General features: G+C 59.6%; 2 protein-coding genes across 8 annotated transcripts; both read left to right on the plus strand.

The window, feature by feature from the left end:
• Positions 1-957: 957 nt before the first annotated feature.
• On the plus strand, positions 958-8,937 carry WBP2 (WW domain binding protein 2). 3 transcript variants are annotated; one of them, XM_058704653.1, is made up of 8 exons: positions 958-1,098; positions 3,178-3,286; positions 4,914-5,049; positions 5,899-5,991; positions 6,642-6,776; positions 6,969-7,091; positions 7,556-7,632; positions 7,739-8,937. In XM_058704653.1, the coding sequence occupies exons 1-8, from the start codon at positions 1,040-1,042 to the stop codon at positions 7,790-7,792; spliced, it is 786 nt and encodes a 261-aa protein (XP_058560636.1). In that variant the 5' UTR covers positions 958-1,039; the 3' UTR covers positions 7,793-8,937. The 3 variants fall into 3 exon arrangements, with proteins under 3 accessions (XP_058560636.1, XP_058560639.1, XP_058560638.1); XM_058704655.1 differs by lacking the exon at positions 958-1,098 and adding an exon at positions 1,321-1,473; XM_058704656.1 differs by lacking the exon at positions 6,642-6,776.
• A 613-nt stretch (positions 8,938-9,550) lies between these two features.
• On the plus strand, positions 9,551-23,798 carry UNC13D (unc-13 homolog D). Of its 5 annotated transcripts, none has more exons than XM_058704644.1 (33): positions 9,551-9,712; positions 10,085-10,236; positions 10,946-10,981; positions 11,262-11,369; positions 11,487-11,546; positions 11,632-11,698; positions 11,941-12,121; positions 12,469-12,513; positions 12,651-12,719; positions 12,895-12,964; positions 13,155-13,259; positions 13,370-13,462; positions 13,538-13,641; positions 15,231-15,348; positions 15,453-15,577; positions 15,714-15,804; positions 15,887-15,943; positions 16,023-16,120; positions 16,226-16,277; positions 16,356-16,489; positions 16,568-16,688; positions 17,046-17,189; positions 17,389-17,487; positions 17,590-17,796; positions 17,962-18,030; positions 19,143-19,222; positions 20,797-20,902; positions 20,977-21,048; positions 21,451-21,534; positions 21,631-21,751; positions 21,979-22,102; positions 22,561-22,757; positions 23,522-23,798. In XM_058704644.1, the coding sequence occupies exons 2-33, from the start codon at positions 10,120-10,122 to the stop codon at positions 23,641-23,643; spliced, it is 3,276 nt and encodes a 1,091-aa protein (XP_058560627.1). In that variant the 5' UTR covers positions 9,551-9,712; positions 10,085-10,119; the 3' UTR covers positions 23,644-23,798. The 5 variants fall into 5 exon arrangements, 4 of the variants coding, with proteins under 4 accessions (XP_058560627.1, XP_058560626.1, XP_058560628.1 ...); XM_058704643.1 differs by having other exon boundaries at positions 9,552-9,712; positions 10,026-10,236; XM_058704645.1 differs by lacking the exon at positions 9,551-9,712 and adding an exon at positions 10,671-10,810 and having other exon boundaries at positions 9,859-10,236.
• The last annotated feature ends 609 nt before the right edge of the window (positions 23,799-24,407 follow it).

The following is a 24,407-nucleotide window of genomic DNA, read 5'->3' on the forward strand; positions in this document are numbered from 1 at the left end:
TGGGAGTAGTTTACATAATGACTACAGCTGCCCAGTGGACGCCGCCCAGCGCTGGGTCCTAAGCTGAGATGAGTCAGCTCTCTTTTGTAAGCCATATAATGGGGCTGCCGGTCTCGCTTTGTGCCTAGTTCCATTTAATTACTGTCTTGTTTAAATCTTCCAGCTGGGACGCTGCTGGGCTGGCCCGACTTAAGCTAGAACATTCCAGGAGTAGCAGCGCCACCGCGAGGCCAGCTCGGTGGAGGCGGCCAGGAGGTGCGGTGGCTACCGCTCAGAAGGTGGGTTTGGCGGAGGCGTCAGGTCTAGGCATCGAGCCCTCCCCCCGCACGGACATTCTCACCCCCAACTCGGAGAGTCTGGGTCTGACTTCAAGACATGGATGGAAGTTTTTCCTGGCTCCTCTCTGCCAGCCCGCCACCATGTCCTGGAACTGGGTCCTGCACTCATTTACGAGGCTAGGGACTACCCTAATCCGGGGCAAAGTCAGACTCAGGGCTCCATAAATGTTGGGTGAATAAAGAGGCGCCAGCAAGTGGCTGTTCAGCGTTCCCCACACCAGGTTTAGATTCCTATACCCCTATTAGGTGAGTGTGCACTTTTGAGCTCAGGGCCTTTATGATAAATTCCCCTGTGGCGTGTTCAGCTGTTCATTCTGGGTCTCTTTGAAGACGGGACGGGGAGTGGGGAACGCGCAGGCCGCTGAGTCAAGCAATAAAGGGAGTCAACCCAGGCCTACGTTTTGGGAGACTACAAACTCCAGAATACATCCTTCCACTGGCGTAGAGAAAGGCCGATTGAAGGAGCATTGCCTTCTGGGAACTGTAGTCTTCAGCTTGTTTGTGATGCAGGCGAAGCTCGGAGGGGAGGGGGAGTGTGAGTAAACTATGACCACGTGACGCTCGAGATCAGGTGGTGGGGACAGCCTCCGCGCAAGAGCTGTGATTGGCTGACTCTAATACGAACGACGCCACTAGGGGCGGGCGCTAGGGAGGCGCAAGCGCACTGCGTTAGGAGTCTCGGGACCCTTCTCCGAGAGACTATGGCGCTCAACAAGAATCACTCGGAGGGCGGCGGAGTGATCGTCAACAACACAGAGAGGTGAAAACATTGCGGAAGGATCCTAGAGGAACGAAGGCGGGGAGTGGGCGGCGGGGTGGTGAGGGATACGCCCGTGAAGAGGGGAAACTGATGGGGTGCGGTGGGGGGGGGGGGTAACGGCTGGAGGCGGGGCCGGCGGGAGGAGGGCCGGTCGAGGAGGAGGCTGCGATTAGCCCTCGGGTGGGGGTGGGGCTGCTGGACGGGGACAGGGCTTGGGGAGACAGTCAGGGTCCCGGGGTCGTTCTTGAGCCCCCTTCCCAGAGTCGATGACTTCAAGAGATGGGAACAGCCTTAGACAAAAATAATTGCCGTTTACTGGGCGTTTACTACATTACTACGTGTCAGGCCCTGCTTCTCTCCTATCTTATTTAATATGTAAGTACTGCGCGGCAGAGCATACTGTTATACACGTTTTACACGTAGGGAAAGTGAGGCACGGGGAAGTTGAGTAACTTGCCTGAGATCACAGAGCTGTAAATAACCAAGATGGGATTCCAGGAAAGGTGTCTTTACTCTGAAGTCAATAGGTTTAACTATCAGTATGTAGCCTTTTAGTATATTCCAGAACTGCTGAGTTTCCAGATGAGAAACTGAGACCCAGAGGTGCCGTTAAATAGGTAGCGCTTGTCAAATGTCTAACACAGTTCCCTGCATGGTGTCCGTCCTTGTCTGTTTCTTTCGAATGCATGTTGACTTGGGTTACTCCCAGAACCGAGGTCTCCCAACTTAAGAGTTCTTTCTTTCCACCCCTCCCATCAGTTCTGTCTGTCTCCCCATCTCTGGACCTCTCAGTGGCTTCTCTCTGGCTCCTTGGGCACTGAGAATTGGATCGTCCAGCTTTGGTTGAGCTATGCTGACTCTGAAATGCTTCTTGAAGGCAGAAGGTGTTTAGGAGGAGTCTGAGTCACCAGAAGAGACTTGGTGCGATCAGAGCTTTGTAGCCTGCTAAGGCCAGCACCCAGAAATGTTTGATGAGTCAGGAGAAAGCCTGGGGTGCTCCCAGCCTCAGAATACTGACTTCCCCTCTATCTTACGTGCTCAGGTCTGCTGGATCAGCCTGTTCCTAGTAATGACCTCTTTTCTCTGAGTTGTCCTTCTCTTTTCTGGTACTAGCCCTCTCTCCCACTTAGCCCTCCCCAGTGAAGAAAGTTGTGGTATTTGGGAGGAAGGGGAAGACAAATGGAACCATGTGAACTTGGATCTTGTTATCTTATAATCAGAGAAATCTCACATTGTTCCCAGTTTGTAAGCTGTCTGTGTGAGAGCCAGTCTCCGGCCTGGAAAAACACTTTTGATGCCATTTGGTAACATCTCCTGGGACTATTTTTCTTTCTTTCTCAGTGGGACTTTGTGGGACGAGAATGTATCTATCCTGCTTGGGCCTCCTACCTGGCTTAGGGCTCCATTCTGCTAAATAATAATGTGCCTTGTTTGAGAAAATGCTTTGGCCTCGTTTCCCCAAAAATTGCGTATACAGTAATTGAAGTTTAGTGTTTAAAATTTCATGTGTAAAATAGCCTTGCTCTTCTAAGTCATGAATCCCTTTGAGAGTGATCAAAGCCGCAGATTCTCCGAGAAAAATGCATGTGCACCATCATCTCAAGGGCTTCGTGGCCTAAAACCCCAGCCAACCCAGGTCTGGAAACCCAGCTTTAAAGGAACCCTGAAGTGAGCCCTTTGGGGATGCATAGAGCCACGTCTTAAAGGGTTTGTGTATTAGGACTCAAAAACAAACCAGCGAAAACAGAAAACACCTATAATAAGGACTCAGAAGAAAATGGGAGAGTTAACCCAGGTAATCTAACCTGATTTGAGGGATTACGGGGTTAAGGCTTTAAAGCCCTCAGCTCCCCTGGTGTGGTCACCTGGGGGTGGGGGGTGTGCGCGGCTTGGGGAAATTCTGCAGACCTCTGCCGTGCTCCTCCCTTCCAAGGCTATATGAATGGTTTCCTTGCAGCAATGTCAAAACAGAGATGTGACACGCTGGACACCTGCCTACCAGGGGGGTGCAGTCCCTGGGGAAAACAGATCATGGCTCCAGACTGGCTCATCAGGGCCTTTCCTCCTTTCTTATCACAGCATCCTGATGTCTTATGACCATGTGGAACTTACATTCAATGATATGAAGAACGTGCCCGAGGCCTTCAAAGGGACCAAGAAAGGCACCGTCTACCTTACCCCTTACCGGGTGAGTTGCACAGTGTGATGGTTGGTTTGAAAGCTTGTGTTTCCTGGACGCTGATGGGGGTTTTAGGTCAGCCTCGTGAGTCCAGTGGCCTCCGAACCTGGTGAATGTTCGTTCCTCACTCCCCGTGTTTCTGTCACATGCTCTTGGGTGCTAGAACCATCAGACTGCTTGTGCAGCTTGAACTGACCCCTGGGTGTTGACTCCATGCAAATTGCAGATCTTTTGCTGTAAAATCTGTGTGTTGTTGGGTCAGTCCCTGCTGCTGGGATGACTGCAGCCTGGAGTAGAGGCTGTTGTTACTTTGATTTCCGTCAGAGTAGCCCACGAGGCCTTTGTGTACATCCAGAGTGACAAATGTGGTAAACAGGATACAGTAGCAGGGCCACAGCCTCCAGCTGGGCAGAAAGCCCGGCAAAACCCTGCAGAGCGAGAAGTGCCAGACTGCGGAATGGGCCTTGGCCTGAGAATTACCCAGGCCGACTCTGAGAGCCTTCCAGAGAAAGACAAATGGCCATTCTTGAAAAAGGTTCGCTTGCTGGGGCGCCTGGGTGGCGCAGTCGGTTAAGCGTCCGACTTCAGCCAGGTCACGATCTCGCGGTCCGTGAGTTCGAGCCCCGCGTCAGGCTCTGGGCTGATGGCTCGGAGCCTGGAGCCTGTTTCCAATTCTGTGTCTCCCTCTCTCTCTGCCCCTCCCCCGGTCATGCTCTGTCTCTCTCTGTCCCAAAAATAAATAAAAAAGCGTTGGAAAAAAAAAATTTAAAAAAAAAAAAAAAAAAGAAAAAAGAAAAAGGTTCGCTTGGGACGCCTGGGTGGCGCAGTCGGTTGAGCGTCCGACTTCAGCCAGGTCACGATCTCGCGGTCCGTGAGTTCGAGCCCCGCGTCAGGCTTTGGGCTGACGGCTCGGAGCCTGGAGCCTGTTTCCGATTCTGTGTCTCCCTCTCTCTCTGCCCCTCCCCCGTTCATGCTCTGTCTCTCTCTGTCCCAAAAAAAAAAAAAAAAAAAAAAAAAAAAAGTTGAAAAAGGTTCGCTGCCTGTAGCTACCAAGAGTTAGATTTAAAGACGGTTGGAAGTGGGGCGTAGCTTCAAGTTTTTATCAACGGGCCTTGGCAGAGAGACAAGGGAGCCTCAAAACCCCTTTTCTGTCATCTTCAGACACAGATGGAAGTCACGGGTTTAAAACAGAGGGTTGTCCCGAGTGCGGGACGGGAAGCTCTTGCTGCTCTTTGGGCAGCCCCCTTCTCCCAGGATCTCACCCCGTCGGGCTACACCTCCCCGCTCTGGAAGCCAGCGCTGCCTACCCCTGCCTCTCTGCCCCAGCGCTCTGCACTTTTGTGCCACATCCGCCACCCCCTCACCACCACTCAAACGGCAGAGCGGTCTGTTCCTCTCACACACGCTGTGAACGGCGTCTTTTTTCTCACGAACACCCACGTTCGGCCTCCAGCCAGGCTGCACGTGGGACCTTTCACTTTCAGAGCGCTCTCCAGAAGCTTCCTCGGTTCCGAGCGCCCTGGGGCTGCTGGGCCCTGGCCGGGGGAGCAGACCCCTCACGCACGGGAGGTGCTAGCTGAGGGGGGCTTCGGGCCATGGGGTGGGTGCTGATGGCTCCCGTCCTCTCTGCCTGCAGGTTGTCTTTCTGTCCAAAGGAAGGGATGCCATGCAGTCCTTCATGATGCCCTTTTATCTGATGAAGGACTGTGAGATCAAGCAACCTGTGTTTGGTGCGAACTACATCAAGGGAACAGTGAAGGCTGAAGCAGGAGGTGGGTGATGAAGGCTCCGGGCCGCGGATGGGGCTTCCGGAGAGGTGCTCTGCCACGCCTCTGCTAGACGTCCCCTTCGGACCCTTATCACCCCCTGGCCTTGTCCTCTTCCTGGCTCTGGATTAGCTTCCAAGCCCAACACCCAGGCTGCTAGTTGTTCAGCAGAGGTGGCTTTTGGCCAAGGGCTAGGAGATGCTGGCATTAAAGGTAGCAACTCCGATCACATTCTCAGAGCAAAATCAGCTATGTCACTGAAAACTAAGAAGAAAAATGCTTATCGTGACCTGGGGAATGTGTGCAAAGTTTAGCTGTCAGGTTCTTGGGAAGGGCCTTTTCCCTGGAGCCAGGAAGAGCCAGCTGTCTCTCTGCCACCAGAGACGCCCTGTTTGGTGGCCGGCTTTTGTGCAGACACCGGAGACTTCTTTGTCGAACTTGGCCTTCCCCTCACACCCAGCCAGGTGGAAGCTTGGTCTCTAGGCGCTCACAGTTCCCCTCTGGCAGAAGCCAGGTTCGAGGGGCCAGGGGTCCATCCTTAGGCCCCTCAGGAGGGGAGATCTGCTCTGAACTTGAACGTCACTTGTTGCTGAGTGAACCTGTCCCAGGGAGGCTCGTGGGGGTGGGAGGCTCTAGGGCTGATGGACTTCCACGGCTGAGGGTGGGGTAACAGGCTTGTTCCAAGAAAGAAGAGCCGCCTCTTCCAAAGAGCAAAGCAGGCACGGGCAGGAGGCGGGCACTGCAGAGCCACCCCTTGCCCCGCAGGCCACCAGGTCACTGGCCAGAGAGCCGTCTCTTGAGGCGCTTGAGGCTGTGTTCTTTTCCTGAGCTGTTGACGCAATGTTCCCCTCCCAGGTGGCTGGGAAGGCTCTGCGCCATACAAGTTGACCTTCACGGCAGGGGGAGCCATCGAGTTTGGACAACGGATGCTACAGGTGGCATCTCAAGGTATCAGGGCTCTAAAAGCCCCCGGGGCGAAGGACACACTGATACGCGTGGGTTTAGTTTGTGCATTTGACTTGGTTTACTTTTTATTCTGATTTTTTAAGCACTAGAGAGAGAAAGTCTCTGGGCCCCGGGGCCCACCGGGGCTGGGAATTGAGAAGAAAGCTTGTAATTAGCATCACTCCGGCCTGTACCTCGAAGGCTGGGTTTGCCCTGTCTGGAGCAGGTATAGGACATCTTGACAAAGCTCTTTGGACCCAAGGACATTTTACTGTGGCCTCATAAAAACAAACATGAAACCCAACCTTTAAGCTACCATTAACACTTGAAATCCCCAAGGGTTGGGCTCAGCAGACATCCTGCCGTCGCCCCCAGCCTCACCCCGGCTCCGGCTGGTACCCCATCCCCGAACCTCCCTCTTTCTGTCCATCTGTCCTCTGCCCACCCCTCCCCCCTGCCCTTGACCTCCCCTGCCTTGGCTCTGACCTGTCTCCCCATCCAGACCCCTCACTTCTTCCCTGACCAAGGCTGGCTCCAGCGTGGGTGGGGAGTGGAATGGGGCAGGGTAAGGCATGTCTGCTGTGCACATTCCAGGGACCCTGCAGCTCCCCTCGGTAGGCGACACTCATTTCTCTCTCCCCTTGTACTTATAGCCTCCCGAGGTGAAGCCCCCAATGGAGCCTATGGGTATTCTTACATGCCCAGCGGGGCCTATGTCTTTCCCCCGCCAGTCGCCAATGGAATGTACCCCTGCCCTCCTGGCTACCCCTATCCACCGCCCCCACCTGGTGAGTGTGTCCTTTGCTGCCCACCCCTCACCCCACCCACCCACTAACCACCCCACCCAGGCCAGGGGGTTGTAGAGGGGAGACTTGTTCTTCAAGCTGCTTCAGGACTAATTGAGAAGGTGGAGAGGCCCGGGAGCTGCCAGCTGAGGGGCTAGGCTGCTCACTGGCCCCTGTTCCTCTCTTGCCGAGCAGAGTTCTATCCAGGACCCCCCATGATGGACGGGGCCATGGGATATGTGCAGCCCCCACCACCGCCCTATCCTGGGCCCATGGAACCTCCGGTCAGCGGCCCTGATGTCCCCTCTACCCCTGCAGGTGAGGCCCTAGGCTGCTAGCAGTCCTGGGGGGCCAGCCCTCCCCTCCCCGTGGCTGTGTGGAGAGCCTCAGAGAACAGTTAGAGGTCGGCCGGGAGCCCCACATGGTGAATGACCCCGAGCCTTGGACTAGTCCCGAGGACTAGCAGTGTGGTTGCTCCTGGGGAGGGTCTAGATTCCACCCTCACCTCCAGCCTCTTCCCCGACTAGCCTTGTGCCCCGGGGCTGGGAAGGTCTCCCTGTATCGTCTTGTCGTCTGTAACCGCATGGTGGCAGTACCGCCTGGCGGGATCATGGGGAGAGAGGGGTAAAGGAGCTGGAAAGGACCAAACTGGACCAGGCAGCACTAGCTGCTGGGGGGGTGACGCCTGGCGGGGGGCATCTATCTCAGTACAGCTCCAGGGGCAGCTGGAAGAGGGGAGGGCTTGTCGCTGGGGCTTAGCCCAAGCGTGTTTGTTCTCGCAGCTGAAGCCAAGGCGGCAGAGGCGGCTGCCAGCGCCTATTACAACCCGGGCAACCCACACAACGTCTACATGCCCACGGTGAGCAGGGCCCATGCGCGGGCGGCCAGATGCAGGGGTTTAGGGGTGGGAAGACCTGGTCTCGTGGTGAACCTTCTAATGCGATCTTTCTTCCTTCCTTCCTCAGACCCAGCCTCCGCCACCTCCCTACTACCCCCCGGAAGATAAGAAGACCCAGTAGACCCCTCCCACCCCTGCTTCCCACCCCTCGTCACTCTTCCCTTCCCTTCCTCTTGGGGCTGAGACTGGGGTTCGGGGGGTGATGGAAGGGCCTTGTTCTTCCTCCAGGTGTGATTATAAAACACTTCCCAAGGACTGGTGTTGAGGGAAGGGGGGGCCCCCCTGACTCGGGAGCCGTGCCTCCCAGCTTCTCAAGCTATAGCTCAGAGCCCGCTCAGTCGGCGCCGCTCAGTCGTGCTTCCCTCTCGCCACGCCTGGGGCTCTGTTCAGGAGCGTGAACGTCCACCTCGTTCCCGTCTTGCTCTAGTAGTTTCTTCCCACGGAGACTCTCTGGCCACCTCCTGTACCGCAGTCCAGCTCCCTCGTTTTGGAATCCACTTTATACCCGGCCTCGTGAACTCCCTCAGACCAGCCTCGCGTCTTCCTGAGGGCCCCTGCCAGGCCCCCCTCACATTCCCTCCACTCTGGTCTGTGCCTAACCATGGAAACCGGACTGTCAGCCCACATTCCAATCCCAGCCAGCCTCCAGCCCCGGTCACGCTCTTCTTCCCCTCCCTGTCCTGTCCTCGGTCGTCTGTCGCCACCGCTTTGTGACTTTTTGGAGCTTTAATGTAAGCTTCCAGGGGGTGGGCCGCCTCAGGACCAGGCCGCCGCGATGGGGAGGGAGCCCACTGCGTCCCTCCGAGTGTTTCTGGCATTTGTTTCCCTTTGCCTTCTCTTTTCTCTCTAGAAGGGGCTTCTCAGACTGGATGCATGTTCATCCATCCCATCATGCCATTTGGGGGCTGCTGGGTGGGCTGGAACAAAGGCCCTGACCCCTGGGGCCTGGCCTGAACCTGTGTGCTGACCGTGACCTCTCACCAGCCCCTCACCCTGCCCTCTTCCCTTTAAGCTTCATGCCTAATTGGTGATATGCCCCCTGGATGCACTAAAATTTGCTCTCATTTGCTTCTGGACTGGCCGTGAAGTGAGGAGATGGTTATTTAAAGAGAATTCCCTATTTATTTGACAAAAAAAAAAAAAAAAAGAAAGAAAGAAAGGAAAGAGAAAGACAACAACCAGTTAATATATTAACGTGAAATAAACCCTGTTTGCACCTTGATTTGTTTGCTGAAAATGTGAAGTAGTAAAAATGAAGTGACTGGACCTGTCTGGCTCTGTGTGTGGTGACCAGCATGATCTCTTGGGAAAAGAGAACTGGCTGCTAAGGGCCCTGGGGAGACTGTTCCCGCCCCGTGTGAGAGCCCCTTGTTCCCACAGCGCATTGGGGCCCAGGACCACTCCGGCCTCCCACGTCTCCATTCCACGGTGGTTACTCAGCAACTTTGCCCTCCCACGGGGTCCCCTGGGGCCTGGGGCAGCCCAGCAGCTGTCCTGGGCTGGGAGCTTTAGAACCAGGGGCCGGGCTGCTGTGCTCACCACCTCGTGGAAGGGTGCCTGTGGGAGGGACATGTCAGGTGGCCCCTCCTGCGGGTGCCTTCTCCTTGTGAAGCTCCGTGCCTGGGAGCAGGGAAGAGCCAACCTCCGTGCCCAGGCCTGCACCCCCCTGGGCCCTGGCCTGGAGGAAGGCCATGGGTGTGGCATCCATGCCTGTGGGAGCTCAGAAAGCCCAGCACTGAAGTGTCCTATTTTCCTGTCCCTTCTTGCTGGGCTGCACCGTCTCTCCAGCCTCGTCCTCTGGCCAGCCCCACCCAGGAGTCCCTGGGGTTGGCAAACCCCCTACAAGGGCATGTGAAGGGAGCACCCTCTTGATGTCCTTGTGGGGGCAGGGGCCCCGGGGCCGTCTCCGCCCAGCACAGCTTGGCCCAGTCACCTTGGTGGAATGTCACCTGTGGAGTGGAGCAGGCTGAGCAGTTGGCTGCCCGCTCGGGAGATGCCTCTCTGGAGCCCCCACCCTGTGCCCTGCCCAGCTCCGCTCTAGGTCTGTGGGTGAGAACCCCACCGACACGGGACAGCTCCCCTCGGCCCCTGGCCCAGCCGGGTGCACAGCTGGGAGGGGGCAGGGTGGCGCTGACGCCCCCTGCTGGGGAACGCTGGACGCCCCCCGTCTCCCGGCCTCTGTGGGAGGGTGGGGTGGAGCCAGACCCGCCCACCGGGTCCACCTGCCTCCCGTTTGGGAGAGTTCCTCCCAGGACCCCAGCAGGCCGGAGGGAGGAAGGTACAGGCCTCAGAGGTGGTGAAACCCTGACCGGAACCTCCCCCAGCCCGCCGGCCCCTACCCCTCCCTGGCGCAGGGTGGCACCCGGTGCTCTTTGCATAATCCTGTGGCTTCTCGATCTTCACCCTGCGGCAGCGGCTCGGCAGAGGGGAAGGGCAGAACGGGCCACCATGGCGACACACCTCTCCCAGTCCCAGCGGCGCCCTCCCCTCTTACGCCAGGCCATCAAGATAAGGCGCCGCAGGGTCAGAGATCTGCAGGATCCCCTGCCCCGAACGGCTCAGGAGGTAGGAGTGACCTCAGTGAGGAGAGTGGCCAGGGTGCGGGGCTCCACCTCTCACGGGCTGGGGCTAAGGGTGTGGTCCCTTCCCTGCCTTTCACGGCACCTGGGCAGGACCTTCTGGGTTGGCAGACCGGGGGCTGCCGCGTGTTCTCTGGGCCATCCTGGGCCTCAGGTCTTGGGGTCTGAGGCTCTCTGAGCCTGTCCCTTTGGTGGGGCCACCCCACCCCATCCTCTGCTCCTCCAGCTCCAAAGTCACCAGCTGTTAGGGAGCGGCCCTGCCGTGGGCTGGGGTGCTGGGGGGGGGGGGGACCAGCTGAGCGGCCCCCAGGCCTGCTTGGCATGTCCCCCAGTCTCCCACCTCCACTGCTGGGCCTCACTTCCGCCGCTGGGGTGTGAGCGTGGCCGACCCGATAAGCGGTGCTGCTTCCTCTGGGGAAGGAAGGGAGGTTGGGGCCACGGGTGCCGCAAGCTCACCCTGCTGGGGCAGCCAAGCGCCAATGGACTTCAGCCGCGGCCGGCCAGGGGACAAGGAAGGCGGTCCGGGGCCTGGACTCCCGGGAGGCCTGCTGTGGGAACAGGTGTGCAGCCCTGGTGGGTTGGAGGCCGGGGACCCCGCAGCCCTAGGCCTGGGCCTGCTCGGTGAGGAGCCATTCCTGCTGTCTGAGCCCTGGTCCAGGCCTTGGGGACATCAGTCTTTTCACCTTGCTCCCCAGATCGAGCCTCCATCCCACCACTTCTCCCCTGAAGAGGTAAGAATCAGAGTATTGGGGAGGCAGTGAGGTGCTGGGAGGCAGCCCCACATTCTTCAGAACACTCTCCTTGGCCACTGGCCAAGGCTGATGGCAACAGCAGGGGAGGGAGACTTCTGGGTCTTAACCCCCCCCCCATCCCCTACACGTTGGGGGTGCCTCGTCCCAGCTTTGGGAGTGCAGTGCTGGTGCCAGGGGTAGATGGAGGGGGACGGGGTGGGGGGGGCTCACCTTGCAGTGGGCTGACAGGGGTCCCTGAGGTGACTGTGCTGTGCCTCAGCGGGCCCTACTCTACGAGGAAGCTCTCTACACCATCCTGCACCGCCTGGGTCAGCCTGAGCCCAACCATGTGACGGAGGCCTCAGAGCTGCTTCGATACCTGCAGGAGGTGAGCCCAGCCCCCAATCCGCTCGCCATCCTGCAGCCTGGACTCAGGCAGGAGTCCTCTTCCCCACCGGCCGTCCCCACCCTGTGCCCTAAGTCTCTTACGCTCCCATCCCACCAGGCCTTCCACATGGGGCCCGAGGAACACCAGCAGCTGCTGCAGAAGGTCCAGAAGCTTGAGGTAACCCTGGTCCAGGTCCTCCCTAGGCTAGGACAGGGAAGCCCAGCTCCCTCCAGGAGTCAGGCTCACCCTCCCATCCTTCCAGAAGCCAATATTTTGTCTGAAGGCAACGGTGAAACAAGCCAAGGGCATTCTGGGCAAAGATGTCAGTGGTGAGTAGAGGGTGAGGGTCCCTGAGGGCCTTCTTGCCAACATCTCCTCCCCATCAGGCTGTCCCAGAACTGGGAGGGAGCTCCCATCTCCCAGACGTCCCCCGGGGCTCACCTGGGTGCTGCTGACCCTGGGCCCTTCGAGTCTGTGGATGGGCTGGGGCTCTGCCCCTGGGGTGATGAGGGAGTCTCCCAGGGAGCCTGGCCAACACCCTGGTGGCCTCGTCCTTCCCCCCCTTCCTCAGGATTCAGTGACCCCTACTGCCTGCTGGGCATTGAGCAGGGGGTAGGCGCGCCAGGAGGCAGCCCTGGGTCCCGGCATCGGCAGAAGGCTGTGGTGAGGCACACCATCCCAGAGGAGCAGACCCACCGCACCCAGGTCATCACCCAGACCCTCAACCCTGTCTGGGAGGAGACCTTCATCCTGTACGTGGCCCGGCCCCAGCCCCTATCCCCTCAGTGAGATCAGCGGGACTTCCTGACTTAGGGGAGGTGACTTGGCCTGACCGGAGGAGGAGCCTACTCCCTGGGCCAGAGATAGACGGGAGGCCAGACAGGACAGAGCAGTGGCCCACGTGTGCAGGCGGGGTGTGGAGGGTTGGACTGGGTTGGTCCGGGGGGTAGGCCGAAGCCTTGCCTTAGAGGACGGAGGAGCAGTTTGCTAGGAGGGGTCAGACTGGACAGTGGCGGAGTGGGGGAGGGAGCTCCCAGGGACAGGCTCTGTTTGGCTCCGGCCCTCCAAGGCCCTCAGCCGTGCCCTTTCCTCCCTGTAGGGAGTTTGAGGACATAAGCAACTCAAGCTTCCATCTGGACATGTGGTGAGGGGCGTCCCCTGCCTGGCGGGGTCAGGGAGAGAAAGGGGGCGAGTGGGGGCGGGGTAGACCCTCCTCCCAAAGGGGTCAGGGGCTCCCAGGACACCCTCCCTGCCTCCTGCTCAGACCTTCGCCCCCCTCAGGGACCTGGATACCGTGGAGTCTGTCAGACAGAAGCTCGGGGAACTCACCGATCTGCACGGGCTGCGGAGGTGAATGCCGTGGGGAGCAGGTTCCTGGGGAGGGCGTGTGGGCCCCTCTGCCCTCCCCGGGCATGCGGGTTGTCTGCTGGGCTGCAGGCTGTGTCTGGGCCCAGGATGGGGACGGATCCCAGCCTGACCCCTCAGCGTCTTGGCCCATCCCCCTCATGGACCCTGCCTGAAACAGGATCTTTAAGGAGGCCCGGAAGGACAAAGGCCAGGATGATTTTCTGGGGAACGTGGTTCTGAGGTTACAGGTGAGTGGGGTCAGGAAAGAGGCTCAGGAAGGAGACCGAACGGGGGTTCACGAGGAGTTCAGGGGAGCGGTACTGGGTCCACACCAGGCAGGGCCTGGGGTCTCCCCTCCTCTTGCCTCCTCCGCCCCCAACTGTGTGAGATTCGTGCCACTCATGGGCACGGGCACCCCCTGCCCGCCCTTCCCGCCAGGACCTACGCTGCCAAGAGGATCAGTGGTACCCTCTGGAGCCCTGCACCGAGACCTACCCCGACCGTGGTCAGTGCCACCTCCAGTTCCAGCTCATTCACAAGCGGGTAGGTTGGGGGCCGGGTGCAGGGAGCGTCCAGGGGCCTGCCTGGGGTGGCTGGACGGGCCGCGCCGGGCGCGGGGCCCTCCACTCGCCGCCGTGCTGGCCCCGTTGCAGAGAGCCACCGGGGCCAGCCGCGCCCAGCCCAGCTACACGGTGCACCTCCACCTGCTGCAGCAGCTCGTGTCCCACGAGGTCACCCAGCACCAGGTACTTGCCCTCCCGGCGCCGCGTGGTACGGGGCTCGCCTGCTGGGTCCTGACACCCCTCCACCTGTCCCCGCAGGCGGGCAGTACCTCCTGGGATGGGTCGCTGAGTCCCCAGGCTGCGACCATCCTCTTTCTCCATGCCACGCAGAAGGACCTGTCCGACTTCCACCAGTCCCTGGCGTGAGTGCACGGCCCAGCACCCGGGAGGGTCGCCTGTCCTCCTACAGGCTGGCAGCTCAAAGTCGAACCCTCGGGAGATTTCTGTTGGGCCCCAACCGTGTGTTCTAAGTTGTTTTTGTTTTAAGTTTATTTACGCGGGTTTATTTACGCCGGTTTATTTCGTGGGCTTATTTACGCGGGTTGGGCGTGCAGAGAGAGAGAGAGAGAGAGAAGCCCGAGCAAGCTCCTTGCCGTCGGCATAGAGCCTGATGCGGGGCTCGAACTCAGACCACGACCTGAGCCGAAATCAGGAGTTGGACGCTTCTCCGGCGGTCTCCCTGTGTTTTAAGTTTTGAGTCAGTTGCCCACTTTTACAAATCTGGAGGTTTTCCACATGGAGTCGCGTGTCCGGCTTCCCACGGACCCTAAGTGCTGTCGTTCTGCTGGGCTGTAGCTGGCCACGACGGAGCGCACGGCCTCCCCGGCCCCTCACGGCTGCCATCGGCCCACGTCACTCCCTGGCATTTGAATTCGCCACCCCTGCCCCAGATCGGCAGCCCCGTCTTCCAGCACCACCACCCTTGAGTCAACAGACTTGCGCGCCGGCATTACCACATCTGTGCTGAGGGCCTGTCCCATCCCCTGTGCCCCAAGAGGTTGTGGGAACGAGGGAAGGGGCACGCGCGAGTCCTCAGGTGTTCCTGTGCGGGTGAGGAGTACAGAACTGGGGGCACCCCGGGCGCTGGCCAGGCCAGGAGGAATGACGGTGCCCGCTGCCCCGGGGCCACGGCTGACACTTGGCACTTGAGTAGGGGCCGGAAGGGGGCTGGGGGAGAAGGGCAGCTTGTAGGACCCTGGGCAGGTGGGTATTCCCAGATAGGCGGACAGGGGATGTGGGTGAGGCTGGGCCTGGGAACGGGCACCCACAGCGAGGGCCCAGCGTCCTGCGGGGCCCGAGCATGCAGTGCGGCGTCCCGGTCGGGACGAGGCCTGTCCCTGGGCTGCTCTTCTCTTCCGTCCTCCTTCACGGTCCCGCTTGGGCCACATTTCAGCTTGGTCATCACCTCCGTGCAGTGTCCCCTAAACTGTCTATGGGGCAGTCCCAGCTGATGTTTGGCACGTGTGCATGAAGGCTCAAGTCTCCAAATCTTTTTTTCGAAAGAAGCAAGAAATCCTGAATTCTTCTTATTTTTTTTATGTTAAATATTTTTTTTTAACGTTTATTTATTTTTGAGAAAGAGAGAGAGCACGCATGAGCAGGGGGAGGGGCAGAGAGAGAGATGGAGAATCTCTCTACTGTGAGCGCAGAGCCCGACGCGGGGCTCAAACTCACAACCGTGAGATCATGACCTGAGCTGAAATCAAGAGTCCGCCCCTTGACCAACTGAGCCAGCCAGGCGCCCCGAGATCCTGAATCTTTAAATCACAAATATCCCAATTTGAGGAACAGATGATTCATTTACATGTTTGAAAAACAACTTGGTGAGGTTGATGGGGGTCCATAGGAGGTCTGGGGGGCAGGGCACCTCGCTGTCCCTCCCCAGGGCCGGTGAGCAGCGGGAAGGACGCTGCCCCGCCTGGCGGGGCTGAGGGCTTCCTGTCCGCTGCAGGCAGTGGCTGGCCTATAGTCGTCTCTACCAGAGCCTGGAGTTCCCGAGCAGCTGCCTCCTGCACCCCATCACCAGCATCGAGTACCAGTGGATCCAGGGCCGGCTCAAGGCAGAACAGGTGGGCTGGGGTGGAATGAGGGGTGTTGGGCAGGCAGAGCTCAGGGTGCGGGGATGGCGGTCCGGGCCCCCTAAAGCAGCTCCCGACTCTGCCTGGCCCTGCAGCAAGAAGAGCTGGCTGCCTCGTTCCGCAACCTGCTGGCCTACGGCCTCTCCCTCATCAGGAGGTTCCGGTCTGTTTTCCCCCTCTCTGTCCCCGACTCCCCAGCCCGGCTGCAGTCTCTTCTCAGGTCAGCGGCCACCCCTTCCCCCTCTTCAGTGAGGCCAGGAACGAGGGTGCCCGCAGGGATGCGGCAGCCTGCTGGGGATGGGAGGGGAGGGTGCAGGGGCAGCGGGCATCCTGGACCCAGCCGTCTGTCCCCACAGGGTCCTGGTACAGATGTGCAAGATGAAGGCCTTTAGGGAGCTGTGCCCCGACAGCGCCCCCCTGCCCCGCCTGGTGACCGAGGCGCTGCGGGTATGGGTACTCACCCTGGGGACGAGGAGGGCACGTGCCTGAGCCCAGTGACCCTCCCTGCTCACCGCCTCTTTGCCCGCAGGCCGGCACCGTCGAATGGTTCCACCTGAAGCAGCAGCACCATCAGCCCATGGTGCAGGTGAGGGGGCCCGGGCAGGGCGGCGGGGTGGGGTGCTCGCCCCTTGCAGCCCTGCTCAGCGCACCTCTGTCCCTGCCAGGGCATGCTGCAGGCAGGCAAGGCCTTGCTGAGCCTGGTGCAGGACATCATTGGCGACCTACACCAGTGCCAGCGCACATGGAACAAGATCTTCCAGAAGTGAGCGGGTGGCTGGGTTGGGAGGTAGTGCGGCAGGGGCTCAGGAGAGGGACCAGAAGGACCCCTGTGTGTGCCACCAGGTCACACCTGTCGCCTTCCTTCCAGTGCGCTCAAGGTCAACCTCTTCTCCATGGCTTTCCCGGAGCTTCAGTGGCTGGTGAGTCTCGCCCCGTGTCTCCGGGCCGTGCCCCCTAGCCTGGCTCTGGAGCCCCGTCCCCACGCCTTCCCTTCGCAGGTGGCCAAGCGGGTACAGGACCACACGGCGGCGGTGGCGGGCAGCCCCGTGTCCCCGGAGGTGGGCGAGAGTCTATTCCAGCTCTATGTCAGCCTCAAGGAGCTCTGCCAGCTGGGCCCAGTCCCCGCAGAGAGGTGGGCAGTGGTGGGTCAGCACAAGAGAGAGAGGAGGGCTGAGGAGAGGCTCCCAGGCTGAGCCCCGGCCCTCCCCAGGGATGGAGTCCTGGCCCTGGATGGCTTTCACCGCTGGTTCCAGCCCGCCGTCCCCTCCTGGCTGCAGAAGACGTACAGTGTGGCCCTGGCGCGGGTGCAGCGCGCTGTGCAGATGGATGAGGTGGGGGCGGGGCCCGAGATCAGGGATGGGGTCCCAGCTTTGGGGGTGGGGCTCGGGGCTCTGCTTGTACCTCCAGGATGTGCAGAAGCTGGTAACCGGCTCTTGAAGCCAGTTGTGCAAAACACCGCCTCCCGATATCCTTGGCGTAGAGCGTGGCTTTCCTTCACAGACTGATCTGTGCAGCCGGGGGGGGGGGGGGGGGGTCCCTGGGTGGGGAGCCTCGCTCGCACCCCTGGTAGTCCGCCCCCACCCCCGGCCCCGCCCCGTCCTGCATGCTTGCGGAAGGAAGGAGGGAGGGAGGAGCAGGAATCTGGCAAGGCCTGAGCCCTCCTTTCTGCACCCTCTCCCATCCCCCAGTTGGTGCCCCTGGGTGAACTGACCAAGCACAGCACATCAGCCGTGGATCTGTCCACCTGTTTCGCCCAGATCAGCCATACTGCCCGGCAGCTGGACTGGCCCGACCCAGAGGAGGCCTTCATGATCACCGTCAAGTTTGTGGAGGTGCGGCGTCTTCGTGGGTCCTTCCCCTCCTTTCTAGGACAGCCCCATTTCACTCACCCTCTTTCTCCCCAGCTCCTCCTGCCCCAGCAGCCTCCGAAGGCCTGTGTCTTAAATCCCCAAGTCACCGAGATTTCCGTGCCTCTCCACATTGACCCCCTCGTGGGCTCCCCCCGCGTTGATCCTCCTCTCCCCACCCCAGGATACCTGTCGGCTGGCCCTGGTGTACTGCAGCCTCATAAAGACCCGGGCCCGGGAGCTCTCCGCAGGCCAGAAGGACCAGGGCCAGGCGGCCAACATGGTAAGGGCCAGACCTGGGTGTCGGGGACCGGGGTGGGGGTAGGGGCTGCCAGTCCGGCACAACTCCGGAAGCTCTGCCTCCTGCGCCCGTGCCTGCCCTCAGCTATGCGTGGTGGTGAACGACATGGAGCAGCTGCGGCTGGTGATCGGCAAGCTGCCCACCCAGCTGGCATGGGAGGCGCTGGAACAGCGGGTAGGGGCTGTGCTGGAGCAGGGGCAGCTGCAGAACACGCTGTATGCCCAGCTGCAGGGCGCGCTGGCCGGGCTGGGCCACGAGATCCGCACTGGCGTCCGCACCCTGGCCGAGCAGGTACCTTGTCTGATCCGCAGCCCACCCCCCCACCCCCGCCCCCCACCGGACTTGGGCTGACGTCCGGCCCCTACCCCTTCCCGAACCTAAACCCAGGCTCCAAGTGGCCTCGCCCCGTCCTCCCCGCACTCACGCCCTGGTCTCCCTCCTGCTTTGTGTCCGCAGCTGGAGGTGGGCATTGCCAAGCACATCCAGAAGCTCGTGACTGTCAAGGAGTCTGTCCTGCCTGAGGATGTGAGTGGCCCCCCCTGCTCAGCTTTGCCAAAGGGGCTTAGGGTGGCAGGGAGCTGAAGTCGGTGGGATGTCAGCGATGAGTCCCCCAGACTTGGGCCAGAAATGTTCCCTCCTGGACCTCGGTTTCCTCCTTGGATGCTGAGGGGGCAGGGTTGGGTCATTCCACGGACTCCCCCAGCATCAGTGTGGGGACTGCAGTCGGGGAAAGCTTGGACTTTGCAGCCAGACAGATCTGGGCGTGCATCCTTCTCAGCTCCTGTTTGCACAAGCCAGCTGATTCGAGCATCCTCACCTGTCAGGGGCACAGTGATGCGTACCTTCGGTTGTTTGGGAGACGCTGACTCATTAAGTCATCAACTATTGAAGCACTCACTCTGTCCCAGGCACTGACTTAGGCACTGGGATATATATCAATGAACAAAAATTACGAAAAGTCCGCCCTTCCTAGAGCTTACATTCTGGTAGGGGAGGTGGCAGAGCCAAGTACATGTATGTAACTAGAACCATATGTACGTGTGTGTGTGCGTGCACACACATGGCATGTTAGATAATAAGTGCTAGAGAAAATGGAGATATTTTTGTTTATTTTAATTTTTTTTTTAACGTTTATTTATTTTTGAGACAGAGAGAGACAGAGCATGAACGGGGGAGGGGCAGAGAGAGAGGGAGACACAGAATCGGAAGCAGGCTCCAGGCTCTGAGCCATCAGCCCAGAGCCCGATGCGGGGCTCGAACTCACGGACCGCGAGATCGTGACCTGAGCTGAAGTCGGACGCCTAACCGACTGCGCCACCCAGGCGCCCCGAAAATGGAGATATTTTTAGACAGTGGCTGGAGAAAGCCTTCCTCAAGGGTGACAGCTGAGCCCAGACCTAAAGGAAGCCAGAGAAGGAGCCATGAGGATTTCCAGGGGAGGGAACGGCAAAGGCCAGGGCCCCGAGCCAGGACCGCGCGTACAGGAGGCCAGTGTGGCTGGAGCCGGCTGTGGGCAGGGGTCAGGTCCTGCAGGCGTCCCAAAGCAAGTGCACAAAAGCTCCCGGTCCTGTTTGCCCTTCCGAGTCAGGGCATGGGAATGGGCCAGAACCAGACGTGCTGCCCACCCCTCTCCCCAGGCCATTCTGCCCCTGATGAAGTTTCTGGAAGTGGAGCTCTGCTACATGAACGCCAACTTGGTGCAGGAGAACTTCAACAGGTCTGCGGCAGCCTCCCGCCCTGCGGCGCCCCACCGCCTCCCACCAGCCCCTCTTTCCCGGCCTCAGCATCCATTCTCAGGGGAGGATGCAACCAGCCTCTGCTTCAAGGCTCACCTCCAGGGACAGGGGGCTCACTTCCTCACACACTTGCCCATTTCCCTTTAGGCTGAGCAGAAAGCTGCCTTCTCCTTTAGCCGTGGGCTGTCTGTGGGCCTTGCTGGCTCATCTCCCCTCCTAACGTTACAGGCAATGGGTATTCTCCCATGATTCAGGGGAACTTCTAGTTAGGGTGCCTTTAAAAAAAATTTTTTTTAATGTTTATTTATTTTTGAGAGAGGGAGAGAGAGAGAGAGAGAGAGAGAGAGAGAGAGAGCGCAGGGGAGGGGCCGAGTGAGAGGGAGACATAGTATCCAAAGCAGGCTCCAGGCTCTCCACACAGAGCCTGATGTGGGGCTTGAACCCACGAATGGTGAGATCAGATCATGACCTAAGCCGAAATCGGGCACTTAACCGACTGAGCCTCCCAGGTGCCCCTAGTTAGGGTCTCTCTTCGAGCAGGGGCCTGGGCAGCATGGCTAGAAGTCAAGAGTGTGGGCCCCAGCCCACTTGAATTCAGACTCTAGCTTTGCTGTTGCTCGGTGGGCGGAGTGCACAGATTACTCAAGTTTTCCGTGCAGATGATCATAGTTCTGGCCTTTAATGAGGACCAAGTGAGTCACGTGGGGTGTCGAATGTAGCGCCTGTGCAAAGGAAGTGGTTGGCGCGCTGCAGACCGATGGCCGTGGGTCCTCCCCATGGGATCCGGGCTCTGAGGCTGCTGCCCTGCTCCCCGCGTACCACTCCTGGTGCAGCGGCCCCCGGGAAGCCCGCCTTCTTCATTTCTCAGGCCACAACATGCCATTTGTTCAGCTGAAACAGAGTTAAATCCCCACTCCAGGGATTTCACTCACTGCTGTCTCAACAGCCATTAGAACATTGTCTGGGGGCATAATAAGCACCCAAATATGTTGACTACATTAACTACCTTTAATTAGTATGACCTTCCCCGTTCTTAATTACACAACCCATTTTTTTTTTTTTTTTTTTTTTTTTTTTTTGTACTTAACTGCCTGAATCTACTTTGGCGTGTCAAAATTCAGTTCTTTCAGGTAGTTAGTAGGACTGTGGCTTGGTTGCTATTTTTTTCTCCTGACAGCTTATCCATCCTTATCCATGCTGGAATCCTCTTCATTCTGGCCACTCCTCTACTGAATCCTGATTCTGTCACTGGGGGACCAGCCTCCCCTCCCCACCTTGTTTGTTGGGGTTTGATAATCCTACTGAGCAGGCTTCTCTGCTAGGTTATGAGACACATTGGTTGGGACTGGCCCCGCCCGCCTGCCCCCCCACCCCTTGTCCTCCCTGCCCCACTCCTGCCTGTGGCTCCAGCCCTACCTGAGAAGCAGGTAGAAATGGAGGGTGGGGGTGGGGAGGAGCTGGGGGTGGGTCTGGGTCCCTTTCTCAAGAGTGTCTCTGCTCCCTCCCCTTCCGCCCTCCTATCCTGTGACTGACGTCCCTCCGCACCTCACCCCAGCCTTCTGACCCTGCTCTGGACCCACACGCTCGCCGTCCTGGTGGAAGTGGCCGCCTCCCAGCGGAGCTGCCCCCTGGCCTCTAGCAGGCTGAAGATTGCACTTCAGGTAATAATAGCAGTGACCCCAAATAATGCTGGTGGGAGGCTGCCTGGGGTCACCTCTGATGTCTCACCCCCTAGAATCTGGAGATCTGCTTCTACGCAGAGGGCTGTGGCCTGCCACCCGAGGCCCTGCACACAGCCACCTTCCAGGTAGGGGTCTTCTGGTGAGCTGGGTGGGGGGGGGACACCTGCCTTTCTGTGCTCACCTGTGTCATCACGGATGGGACCCAGCACGAAAAGAAAATGTGAGCCCCCTTTTCAGAAATTACTGAAAATTTAAAGGCAGCCACAGCAGAGCTTTGGTGTTTTAAACCAAGCATCAGGTTTTTTAAGCATGGTGAGGGGGTGGCTGTGCCACTGCAGGGGGAGCACGCCTGTGAAGCCCACCCTGTCTGTCCTGAGGGTGCATTCTGCGGTCGAAGGTTCTGGAACGCCCAGTGCTTTCCGTATCAAACTGACATCCCCTCTTGGCGGCAAGTTCCCAAAGGGCAGCCCTGGGCTGTGGTTGAGTGTGACAGTTCAGGTGACTTCTCAGCTGTGCCCCGTTCCCAGGCTCTGCAGAAAGACCTGGAGCTGCAGGCCGCTTCTAGCAGGGAGCTCATCCAGAAGTACTTCTGCAGCCGGATCCAGCAGCAGGTGAGGCTCTTTTCCTCCCTTGCGTTCCCTGTGTCCCTGGAGCCCCGCCTCCACTCTGCCCCAGCCGACACTGCCCATGCGCCCCACCCTTATTAGGCAGAAGCGGCTTCTGAGGAGTTAGGGGCGGTCACAGTCAAAGTCTCCTACCGCGCCTCTGAGCAGAAGCTGCGTGTGGAGCTGCTCAGCGCCTCCAGCCTGCTGCCCCTGGACTCCAATGGTGAGTGCAGGCTGTCCACTGGCCGCTCCCGAGTCTTTTGCTCAGGCCCCCTTCCCCCGCGTCTCTGGCAGTTTGCTCCCGAGCGGGAGCACTGCGTGCAGTTTCTGCAGGTCGCCAGGAGGGGGCGATGCTGCCGAACAGGGCACGGCTGCAGGGGCCTGGACGAGGCGGGGAGCTGGGATATCCTTGGCAAGGTGGCCTCCCCAGGTGACCTCCTCACTTGTCAGGCTCCAGCGACCCCTTTGTCCAACTGACCTTGGAGCCCAGGCACGAGTTCCCTGAGCTGGCCCCCCGGGAGACCCAAAAGCACAAGAAGGACCTTCACCCCCTGTTTGATGAGACCTTTGAATTGTGAGTGGGTCCCTGTACCTGCCACCCTTCCCCAGCCCCGGACCTCCCTCGGGCCTGCTCCTCCCACCTGAGGCCGATGGGCTCCCCTGAGATGACCGCATTTGGGTCCCAGGGAGGGGCACCTGGCACAGGGGTTTGCTGGGACCCCGGGAGGAGGAGCAGGACTGGAGGGGAAGACCCCCACCTGTTGGGCTGAGAGGCTTTTGCTTCCAGGGAAGGTCTGGGGACATAGGCCCTTACTTTGAAGTATCAGCCCACAGAGGAGGAGTCAGGACATAACTAGGCTGAGAACTGGCTTTGCGATCCTAACTCCCACCTGTCTGCCCTCAGCCCTGTCCTGTCCGCCCTCAGCCCTGTCCTGTCCTCAAGATCCAGGGGCGAACTGTGTGTGCGGGTGGGTGCCAGTGACCGTGGGGTGGGGGAGCAGGCAGCTGAGTCCCACTCTGTCCCCCACTCAGCCTGGTGCCTGCTGAGCCGTGCCGGAAGGACGGAGCTTGCCTCCTGCTCACGGTGCTGGACCATGACACGCTGGGGGCTGATGACTTGGAAGGGGAGGCCTTTCTGCCACTACGCTCAGTGCCGGGCCTGACTGGGACGGAGGAGCCTGGCGAGGTGCCTCAGACCCGTCTGCCCCTCACCTACCCTGCGCCCAACGGTAGGCCTGAGCCCCAGGGCAGAGGCTGTGAGGCTTCGGGTGCGGGGCCAGGCCCAGCACTGGGGGTGCAGGGGAAGGGCAGCCTGTAAAACCTCAGGCAGTGGCCCCCAGGGAAGCAAACGAAGTCGGGGTCAGAGAAATCCCTCCTTGGGTGTGGAAGCCAGTGGAGTCTGTGTGGTGGCTCGTGCTGAGTAGATAGCTCAGTCTAATCAAGAGACCAGGGAAATTTGTTAGCCCAAGTGTGGTGGGACCCTCTAGTGGAGGAAGGTCACTAACAGGCTTACTTGGGGAGAGGGCCTGAGTGTCTCTGACCAGGGGGCACAGCCCAAGCATCCTCCAGGCTGGATAGTAAGAATAGGTCACATGTCCAAGCACTTAGGAGCCACTTTTAAGCACCTGACGCATGTTAGCTCTCAATCGTACAACCACGCACTGTGGCAGGTGGTATTGCTGTTTTACAGATAAGTAAACTGAGGCACAAAGAGGCCGACTCCCTAGCCTAAGGTTCTCATGCAAAAAGGCAAGAGTTGCAGCCTGAAGCGCACCTCAGCCTCTTCCAACGCAGTTGGGTCCGTGTCTGTGCCAGTGCGGTTGAGCTAGGGGATGACCTCAGGCTGTCTCGTGAGCTTGGCTGGTGTGTGTCCATCGCTAGTTTTCAGGATGGCTGGGGAACGGGTCAGTGCTGTGACCCCCACCACTAGCCAGGCACTGCTTACCCCCACCCCCGGCGCCGCCGGCTGACCCCCAAACGCCTCTCTTCGCAGGGGATCCTATCCTGCAGCTGCTGGAGAGCCGGAAGGGTGATCGGGAGGCCCAGGTGTTTGTGAGGCTGCGGAGGCAGCGAGCCAAGCAGGCCTCCCAGCATGCCCCAAAGCCAGGGCGGTAGCAGTGGAGGTTGGGGAGGGGGCTGGGTGCCTGCAAGATCTGGGTTCTCCCCACCAGCCTGGCCTAACAGTCCGCAAGGGCCCTGCAAGTCTGGGGAACCCCGGTGTGCGGAAGGCCCAGTGTGTGGATCCTCTCTGGTCCTCCCACCAGAGGGGCCCGGGGTGCTGGGGCCGGGGCCCCTGTGGTATTTATACTCCCTCCCCCTGCCTCCAGCCCTGGCCTCAGCATTCTCTACCAAATTCAGCACCAGGGGGAGGGGGCAGCTGTCTGCATCTCTGGCCCTCGCTCTCCTGTTGGGGAAGTGTTGCTCTGGCAGAGCTGCCTCCCTGCATTTCTGGCCTGCCTATTCCAGTCACTGGGGTGGGGGGCTGGGCTCCCTGGGGCCTACTCTTTAGCTCTCCTTCCCTGGTTCACTGGGGCTGGGGCTACCGCTGCCCTGAGAGGGAGGGTGGCAGCTATAATGAAGGGAGCCTGGCTCCTCTCCTGAGGCGGCTACTGGGAACCTTCTGGCTCTGAAGAGGTGAGAACTGGCAGGCAGTGGGGCTGGCATAGAGGAGCAGGAAGGACAGCTTGGCCAACTGTGTCTACTGTGGACCCCTCCCTGGGACAGTTACCTGCCACTTAGAAACTTTCTTAGCAAAAATAAAAAACCAAAAACAATTCATTGTCCTCTAAGGAACTATGCTGTTGCCCTGCATCGGGGTCCAGGAGATTACAGTCAGGCCCTGCAATCCCCCTCCTCAGCCTTCAGGAGACCTTGAGCTG

Source organism: Neofelis nebulosa, chromosome 16 (assembly GCF_028018385.1).
Source record: "Neofelis nebulosa isolate mNeoNeb1 chromosome 16, mNeoNeb1.pri, whole genome shotgun sequence".
In the NCBI taxonomy this organism is placed as follows: domain Eukaryota; kingdom Metazoa; phylum Chordata; class Mammalia; order Carnivora; family Felidae; genus Neofelis; species Neofelis nebulosa.